At 37.5% G+C, this 9,853-nt stretch overlaps 1 protein-coding gene across 2 annotated transcripts; it reads right to left on the bottom strand.

Moving 5' to 3' along the window:
- Nucleotides 1-288: 288 nt before the first annotated feature.
- On the bottom strand, nt 289-3,639 carry LOC133812923 (isovalerate--CoA ligase CCL2-like). 2 transcript variants are annotated; one of them, XM_062246763.1, is made up of 3 exons: nt 3,282-3,639; nt 1,945-2,154; nt 289-1,833 (listed from the first exon to the last, which is right to left on the bottom strand). In XM_062246763.1, the coding sequence occupies exons 1-3, from the start codon at nt 3,450-3,452 to the stop codon at nt 400-402; spliced, it is 1,815 nt and encodes a 604-aa protein (XP_062102747.1). In that variant the 5' UTR covers nt 3,453-3,639; the 3' UTR covers nt 289-399. The 2 variants fall into 2 exon arrangements, with proteins under 2 accessions (XP_062102747.1, XP_062102748.1); XM_062246764.1 differs by lacking the exon at nt 1,945-2,154 and having other exon boundaries at nt 3,282-3,638.
- Nucleotides 3,640-9,853: the final 6,214 nt, after the last annotated feature.

Here is a 9,853-nt window from a genome sequence, read left to right on the forward strand (position 1 = left end):
TTAATTCAATATTACATTAATAATATTTCATCCTAACTAAGTATGTATGTATATAAATGATATACAAGTAAGGTGAAAAAAATATTATCTTTCTTAAATAGCAGTAATAATTTTATAAATAATATTTTTCAAGGGCACATAAATTAACACACTATTCCAAATGTACTATATAGAATGAGTATTGCTATTTGACACCTTAAGATGCTCAATACCACATGAGGTGTCACCTCATGATTGGTTAGCGATACTCTATAATATTTATTAAATTCAAATAAGTAGGACCCGATATTAGATTGCACCAATAACAATATGTCACCTACTTGTATTGTTGGGCATGCCCTTTAGTAATTCTCGTATAGAATGCATATCGAATGAGATACAAGTAAACAAGAGTGTATTTTAAGATAGGCTGCCCATGGCCTTTGCTTTTTCCCTCAAAATAAACTTTTGTATCTTACCAGTTGAAGTTTTTGGTAAATCTTCAAACACTACCGTCTTAGGAGCCATGTAATGAGGCAAATGATCCCTACAAAATTTGATTATTTGGTCAGTGCTGACATTATCAAATCCTTCCTTAAGTGTCACAAAAGCACAAGGTGTCTCCCCCCAATGCTTATCAGGGCGCGCCACCACAGCAGCCTCGAGCACTGCTTCGTGGCTATACAACACAGTCTCAACCTCAATTGTACTCACATTCTCCCCTCCTGATATCACCACATCCTTCTTTCGATCCTTAAGTTGAATATAACCATCCTCATGTTTCACACCAAGATTCCCACTACGAAACCAACCTCCCTCGAAAGCCTCCTCGGTCGCCTTCAAGTCTTTAAAGTAGCCACTCATCACAGTGTTTCCTCTGAACATAACCTCACCAATCGTTGCACCATCGGCCCTAACACTTTCCATGGTCACCGGGTCTCTCACGTCCATCTCCTCCATCGCCAGATGGTTTAATCCTTGACGAGCTTTCAAGGCATACCGTTCCTCTGGCTGCAGTGCATCCCATTCAGGTTTGCATACACAATTAGTAGCAGGACCATAAGTTTCCGTGAGGCCATAAATGTGATTCACTCGAAACCCCATCTCTTCCATCCTCGCCATAATTGGTGGCGGTGGCGGTGAACCACCTGTCGTGATCTCCACCTTGTGGGGAAGCGGGAGGAGAAGGTTGCCTTCTGATGAGCTTACAAGCATGTTCAAGACAGTTGGCGCAGCTCCAAGGTGTGTGACCTTATGCAAATGTATGTTATCAAAAATGGCTTTGGGAGAGACTTTTCGTATGCATATGTTGGTGGCGCCCTGAGCTGCAGCCCCCCATGGTAAACACCAGCCGTTGCAATGAAACATGGGCACTGACCAAAGATAAACAGACCTTGTCCCCATCCCGTGAAGCAAAACTGTGGCTATGGAGTTCAGATATGCCCCACGGTGGCTGTAAACGACAGCTTTGGGGCGTGCAGTGGTGCCTGAGGTGTAGTTCATGCTGATGGGATCCCATTCACTGTTAGGCCGCCTTATTTCAAAGTCATCACTTCCGGTGGCTAGCAGATGATCATAATGATAGTGTGAGTTTGAAGTGAAGCTTTCACAATCAGTGAGTAAAACCAAAGTGGGAGGCTTTACATCTTTTTGGGATAGAAGATCAAGTGCACTTCGAGCCGTTTCTTGTAACTGGTGGTCCACAAAGATGACCTTGGCTTCCGAGTGTGCCAGTAGGGTTGACACCATAGTCGAGTCTTGCCGAGCATTGAGCGTGCAGAGAATCCCACCGGCCATTGGGACTGCAAAGTGAAGCTCGTATATTTCTGGTAAGTTGTAAGAGAAGGTAGCCACCTGTTTGGTCAAGAATTAAAGACTTGTAAGTAATTAAAAATATACAAAAAGACCACTATTACTACTCATTTAACAATCTAAGTAAAATTAAGAAAATATATATATATATACCACATCTCCATGGGAAATTCCCAAGTGGGTGAGAGCAGAAGCTAGCTTGAGACAACGTTGATAAGTTTGGACCCAAGTGTATTGGAGAGAGCCATAGATAAGAGAGGTTTGGTCTTTATAAGCCTTAGAAGAACGCTCTAAGAAGCTAATGGGAGACAGAGGAACATGATTTGCAGAGCACTGAACTAAGCCCTCCATTGGTTTCCATGGCTGAGGTTCAAAATTGTTGGCAGAGTGAGAATGATGACGAAATGAAGTAATAAAAATGGAGTAAGAATGATTAAAAGCATAAATTAACTGATAAAAAATGTTTTTTTGTGGGGAATTAGATAATAAATTCGGTGACAGAAAAAACATAGTGGGATTCGATATCACATGAGGTGTGATCCTATGATTGGTTAGAGATACATCATAGTTATTAAATCCAAATAAGTAGAACCCGATATTAGATTGTACCAATAGTTGTATGCCACTTCTTTATCGTGTTGGGCTCTAGTAATGCCCCTTAGCAATTCTCTATCCATGATCATAAATGATCTTCTTTACATAATTTCAATTTAATTTTACTTCACATGGATCATGTGTGCAAAATGTGTTTGATATCACATCTTGAAATCATTTTTATATTTCTTAGTAAGTTTAACTAAACCCTTCTTTGTTTGTCTTGATTTGCTAACAAAATATAAGAAATAGAGCCATCATAACAATAAAATTTAAAACATTGACACAAGAAAAAAATCATATGAATTGTTTAGTACAAACAATATTTAAAAATAATTATGTTATACTTTGTTAGTTAGAAAGTGGTGTGAGGATGTAAGCATCTAGTGTTAATTTCTATGTTTAGTGGATATTTTTTAAATTTTTTTATTATTATTTTTACAAATTCAAAAGTTTTTCTATATTTTTATAACTTCTAAGAGTATTTTTGGTTGAGCAAAGTATTGCATATAATTTAGTTTATATTATTTATATGTTATATATATATGTAATAGTATAATAATATCTATCCCCTCTAATAATAATGCATATATCTAAATTTTACCAAATAAATATCATGGCCTAGTCTTATACTACAAATCATATTAGTGATCATATGCATATATATCAAATAGCTTCAAAACACTATAATAAAGTAATATAATTTTCTCTAAAACCATATTGTTACATATTGTTTTGTTTGATTATATAAATATTAATTTTTAATTATATAACTATTTAGCAGTAAATATATATACACTAAAATATATAATAACACATGTTTATATACAATTCAACATATATATATATATGCAGGGACATGTATAAGTATATAGATAGATAGATTCAAAACTAACTTTGGGTGGCGCAGATGGAAGGGATATATTGCAGAGAAAGAGGAGTCGATGGCTATGGACTTCTCTACTGGTGCCAACTGGAACTCGCCGCCGCCGCCGTGGCCGGGAGAGAAGAAGATTGTGACTGTGAAATAGTGATGAACTAAATGCGCAGAGAGTCATTGCTACCATGGCCAAGGGAGAGAGGAGAGGAAAGGAACGAAGGAATGTTAAAGTCACGACCGACTAATAGTCTAATTCTCAAGACTTGTTCACAATAAAAAATCTAGATATATGTAGTTGTATGAATCATTTTCTAGAAATTGGGCTTAGGCCCAAAATCATACATAAACTAGATTTCTACTGTCATTAAGTAGTATAATTAGGGACCTTGGGTCTTTGGTGGTGTGTGTAAGTTTGTAGCAAAGTGTATTTAAAAGAGTCTTTCTAAGTGAGTATTATATAATAAGTGTGTCTAAAAGGAATGCGAGAGAAGTTATTAAATGAGTGCTCCAAAATAAAATGTGTAAGTGTTTAGAGTGTGTTGTGATAAAATATTGTATTCATATCTTGGTGAAATTACTTTTGTAATAATAAAGTAATTACGTTTTCACGTGTTGTGGTGTTTAACAATTGGTATCAAGAGCTAAGGTTATGAGATCTTTTGAAATTCTGAGTATGCTCTGTGGTTGCAGCTTTGACTGAACTTCCACATCAGAAAAGATTTTTTGAGATTGTTATTGAGAGAGCTTTCTTAGAGTCGTTTGTTAAGTTTATTTGAGAGATCGTGTGTAGTTTAGTACTGCAAAGTTTGTTGTCAAAATCAAGCTAGCTTGGAAAATATAGAATTTTTGCCAAGCCACAATGGGTGACTTTCAAGTGGTCAGTGGAATTAAGAAACTTAACTGTCAAAATTACAACACATGGTCGTTGCATATGGAGGCATATCTCCAAAGTCAAGACTTGTGGGAGATCGTTAAAGGCAACGAGGTCACACAACCAGAGCATGCAACTGCTCTAAAGAAATGGAAGATTAAAGCTGGAAAAGTATTGTTTGCTATTCGGACCACAGTCAAAGATGAAATGTTGGAGCACATCAGGGAATCAAAGACACCGAAGGAAGCATGACATACTTTCGCATCATTATTCACAAAGAAGAATGATGTGATAATCGTCATTGCTACCATGGCCAAGGGAGATCAGAGCAGAGGAGAGGAAACGAAGGAAGGAAGTCATGCAAAATGTGGTTAAGAAGTATATATATCAAGAGAGAGAGAAGTACATTTTTTTGCACTCGTGCACTAAAAAACAAACCGGCACGCGTGTAAAATTTGACTGTTTCAACTTTGTTTTCGGTATCATAAAATATTTTGAATTTCTTAAAACTTTGTGGGAGATTCTAAATAAATGCAATATTCACTGTCATAATGAAAATTTTGATTTATAATTATCTACATGTTGAAGTTAATTTTTGTCAACAACACCAGTGTTGACAACAAAACACTGCGGTTTTTTCCTACATTTATATATACTAGATACAAATAACGTGCAATATGCACGTTTACTTAGTTTTATTCATAGAATTTATAAATTATTTTTATTAAATTTATATTAATGTCATATAAATTTCAAATAAATATTTTATTTTAATTAAATAATTTATTTATTTTTGTTTAAGTTTATGTTTGTTCTAATTTTTAAATTTGAGAGTGATAATAAGAGATTTTATATTATATGTTTTAAAAAAGTAATTTGTTGCTAATTGACATTAGATTATATCATATGTTTAATGTGATATTATTCTAATAAGTGAGTTTCAATTTAATTAAATTTTATTTAAGTTATAAAACATATAATTTTATTATTTTTATATAATTATTATTATAAAATATCTTATTTTAATTTGTTTAATTATTTATTATTTTTAAATAATTATTATTGTAAAATATCTCAAAAATATCATATTTTAATTTGTTTAATTATTTATTTTATTTTATTTAAATTTAAGTATTTACAAATTACAGTTAAATATAAGAATATTCCGTTAAAGTTAACATAAAAAAAAAAAAAAAACCGTTAAAACTAAGAATTTTCGTTACCTACACACTTATTATATAGAAGAAATATATAGAATTACAAAGAGTGTGGTGGATAGAGAGGTTAAGAATAATGAAGAATATAAACAATAGAGAGTATAGTAGTTTTTATCTATGTTGTTTGGTATTATAATTGAAAATATAATGAGGTAGAAGAAATTATTAATTGTTAAAATTATTATATTATCATTTTTTATTATAAATATGTATTATTTATTTAAAGGATAAAAATATAATATTTTATATATCTTTTTGTTGAATTCCTCCAATTGAAATTTATGAGTTCGAACCCTTCAAAACAAGAGATTCAACCAATTCCTCCGCCACTCCATCCACCAACATAATGTAAAAGTCAACTAAAAAGTTAATAATATAAATAATAAGCTAGAATGAATGAAGTTTTAAAGTTGTATTAAAATTGAGGCTGGCCTAACTATAGGCCTAGGTTATCCCAACCCGAAAAAGTAAAGATATATAGCACAATTTAGACTTAGTTTAAGAAATTACCATTTTTGTATAACTAGCCTTGGCCTATAGTTAGGCCAACCTCAATTTTAATACCAATTAATTTAAGAATATATCATTTTTGTATGTACTAAGTGTTATCCCAAAATTTGAAAATGATGATGTGGCAATAAAATTGACATGTGGTATGGATTAGTTGGGTGATCTGGCTTAGCAGTAGCCCAATGCATCAGTAAAGAGTTTGGACTGCTTGAGAGATGTCATAACCAAGCCAAATGCACCCGAGGGGAATACTTGGACTAAGGTGTTCCCGGTCGGACCTTGGTCCAAGGATGGCATTCCAAGTGATTGGCTCGGACCCTAGTCCGAGGAGTGTCCAAGTGATTGGTTCGGACCCTAGTCCGAGGAATGCCCCAAGTGATTGGCTCGGACCCTAGTCCGAGGAGTGTCCAAGTGATTGGCTCGGACCCTAGTCCGAGGAGAGGCCACAAGTGATTGGCTCGGACCTTGATCCGAGGAGGGGCACAAGTGATGTGTTCGGACCCTAGTCCGAGGAGAAGGCACACCAAGAGGTTCGGTCGGACCATGATCCGAGGAGAAGCCCCATGAAGTGTGGCTCGGACCTTGGTCCGAGGAGAGCCAAGGTATGGCTCGGACCTTGGTTCGAGGAGTACCCAAAAGATGTGGCTTGGACCTTAGTCCGAGGAGGGCCAAAAGATGTGGCTCAGACCTTAGTCTGAGGAGAGCCAAGGAAGGTGTGGCTCGGACCTTGATCCGAGGAGAACCAAGGAGGGTGTGGTCGGATCTTGGTCCGAGGAGAGTAAGGGGTATGGTCCATATGCATGTGTCCAGCATGCATATGTCCGATCAGAAGAAGATGTTCATCAAACAAATGGACCAGACTACGTCAAATTCCCAGAAACGGCTTCAGCAAGAATCGGTCTGGGCATCGCGGGAATCTCTCATTCCTCACTCAAATTGAGGAATCTGTTGTATTTTGAATATTTTGTGTAATTTTAATATAATATAAATAATAGAATATCTCGATCCTAGGGGGATATCAGTTTAGGATCCCAAGCCTATAAATAGAGGGTTAATGGGATCAGAAAAGGACTTTTTGGCAATTTGAGATTTGGTCTGAGTTCTAGAGAGAGAAAGTGCGCTTTCCTTGAGAGAGAACCCTTTTTGTATTCCTGAAAATTTACACTGAAGAAACTCAGTTGACACTGGTTCATCTGATCTTGAGTGTAGATAAAGTAATAAAATCTCTAAGTGGATTAGGCTATTACCGACTGAACGGGGCTGAACCACTATAAAATCTTGTGTGTTATTTACGTTTCTTGATTAAACTGTCTGTGTCGTTTAAATTCTCTTGAAAGTTTGTCGTTATTGACGTTCTCACGTCGTTGGCTAAAAACACAGTCAACATTTTGGTGCTTTCATTGAGAGCCTGAAGAGAAGAACAGACGGTCCCTGAAGCAATATGGCGCCTAAGAACACTAATGCAGCCTCCAAGAAGACGAGCACCTTTAAGGAGCATGCTAGATCAGAGGGTCCTAGCGTTCAAGATCGTGAAACTGAGCCTAGAGTTGTGCTCGAGGACGTAGCTCCAGAAGTTGAAGAGCTCCAGGAAGCCATGAGCGCATTCCAGGAGGAGATGGCTCAGTTCAACGCCAGGCAGGAGGCATTCACTGAGGAAATGGCTAGGCAGAATGCCGTTTTCGAGCAGCAGAAACGGGAGATGGACGCTAGGAGTGAGGAGATCCGTCGACAGCAGGAGGAGGCCGACAGGCGACATCGCGAAGCTGCACTCGCTCTGGAGGCAGCTACGCAACTGACCCGAGCCAATGCCCAAGCGGCACCTGGAGTGGCAGCCACCCCAGAGGCAAGGACCACAAAAGCTGGTCGTAAGAAAACTGATAGACCAGGCAGGGGTGGTAATAACCCACCTGGTCATGATGGTCATGAGGAGGATGGAGTCTGGTCGCGTACTGCCTCAACTCAAAGGGGGAACTCCAAAACCCCCTCAAGGAGCCACCGATCAGAGACTTCCAGGTCAGGGAGTCACAAGTCAGGCAGTAAGAAAACACCTTCTGAGCAGGAGCACAATAGAGCTCCTCGTGGCAATGAGACTTCCCACTTCAAAGATGGGCATGGGCGTGATGAAGCTGACAGTCATCACACCAACCGTTCGAAGGAGAAGAATAATAACCAACGAGGAGGAGAGGATCAACCAGCTCAAACAGGAAAGCCACCACGGCATCCCAACCAGCGCAATGGCAAGGAGCACGCTCCACCCAGCAGACCTTCCGAGAAGACTCGGAGTACGGTGTTCGACCGGTTGGGAAAGAACACTGCTCAGAAGGACCTGAGGGACGTCATTGATGGTAGAAGGAGGACCGACCCGGTCGAAGGGCAAGAGCCAATCCGTCCTACCAGTCGAGTAGAAATACTCGATGATGGTTTGCCGGATAGGGGTGCCCGACCAGGCGGTCCCGAAAGTGAGTCCCCAACAGTGGCCCCAGGCATCCAAGCCCAGCTTGATGCTTTGACGGCGGCAGTCCAGAGTTTGTCAAAACAACCAGCTGCGATTGATCCGGTAGACCACAGAAGTGGCAGCCCTTTTTGTGCTCGAATTAGAGCAGCTCAACCACCAAAGAAATACAAAGCACCGGTACTGCCAGTTTATACAGAAAAGGCAGATGATAACTCTACAAAATAGAGTTATTTTACCATATTTTATATGCTAATTGTTGCTTAGTTCTTGAGTTTTTAATTAACTTATTAAATTTTTATGTAATTTTTAATTTATTAGTCTTATTGTAGTTTTCTAGATTTTTATATGTTTTTATAGTTATTTTATTGTGTTATGTTGTAATTGAATTAGTTAAAATTAGTATTGTTAGTTTGAATGTTAAAAATTTGATTTTATTGAAAAGTGAATGTTATGTAAATTAAATTTTAATTAATGTTTTCATGGGAGTTATATGGTATATTTTATTAATGAAAATATTTAATTTTAATTTAGTTTGTAATTTATTTTGTAGGAGAATTATTTCATTTGTGGCATTTTTGTGGAAGAAACAAAGAGATTCTGGCATTGTTGAAATATGTTCAGCCAGCCCAAGCCTGGCCCAAGGCCCAAGCCCACGCTGAAAGCTCCCCTTTCCCACGCCTGGCACCCCCTGAAACTCCATTCAGCCACCTGCCACCACAAATCAACTCCTCCAGCTGAAGACTCTCCACGCCAGCTGTCACCAAACTTGCCCAGCCTCCACACCGAAGCCTTCATCACCCAGCACATCTCCTCATATGCACCAATGCCTCCAGCAAGCACATCCCCAGCCGAGACAACTTGGGCCTGTCCTTTTGCCCAGCCAAACCGGCCCAAGTCCCCAAAGCTCCCAGCCGCCTGTTACTGCTATACATGCCACATTTTGAGCCTAAATTTGCCTAAGTGTACCATTTGTCCCCTATGCTCAAAATGCCACTTTTTACCCATTTTCTATACACTTTTTACCCCAAAATCATCATCACTCCTACAATTTACTCCTATTTACCATATTATTATTAATTTAATCAATTTACTTAATTTAAATTGATTATTTTAATAATCTCATTTTGGCTATAAATAAGGGTTTTGAAAACCATTTTGGGGTGCTTAATGTTTTTGGTTACCATCTTTTTCTCCCAGTTTCTCTCTACCATTCTCTCTTCCATTTGGGTTTTTCAAGAGCATTTTGCAAGTATGTATGTCATTTATTTTGTAATTTCTACTCTAGTTATGTGCTTCTAATCTTTTTCATAAGATTATTAAGATCATGATGAAGCAACTTGTAACTAGGTAATATTTATGTTGTATGTTGATTTCCCTTGTAATGCAACAAAGTCTATGGATTTTTCTTCTTCATATATTTCTTTCATCTTAAATATCTTGTATTTTAGATTGTTAGAACATATTTACACTTTGTTCTTCATTAGTGCATAAACATAATATTCTTTGTGTAAGATGTGTCATTAAATTGTACACAT

Source organism: Humulus lupulus, chromosome 1 (genome assembly GCF_963169125.1).
Source record: "Humulus lupulus chromosome 1, drHumLupu1.1, whole genome shotgun sequence".
NCBI classification, from domain to species: Eukaryota; Viridiplantae; Streptophyta; class Magnoliopsida; order Rosales; family Cannabaceae; genus Humulus; species Humulus lupulus.

What these genes read in the sequence shown, in the direction of transcription:
- LOC133812923 (XM_062246763.1), bottom strand. Translation starts at nt 3,452, where the DNA reads ATGGTAGCAATGACTCTCTGCGCATTTAGTTCATCACTATTTCACAGT. An exon ending in TTCCATCTGCGCCACCCAAA is followed by an intron (nt 2,155 to 3,281) that starts GTTAGTTTTGAA and finishes TTTGAACCTCAG; the next exon opens with CCATGGAAACCAATGGAGGG. An exon ending in GAATTTCCCATGGAGATGTG is followed by an intron (nt 1,834 to 1,944) that starts GTATATATATAT and finishes TTGACCAAACAG; the next exon opens with GTGGCTACCTTCTCTTACAA.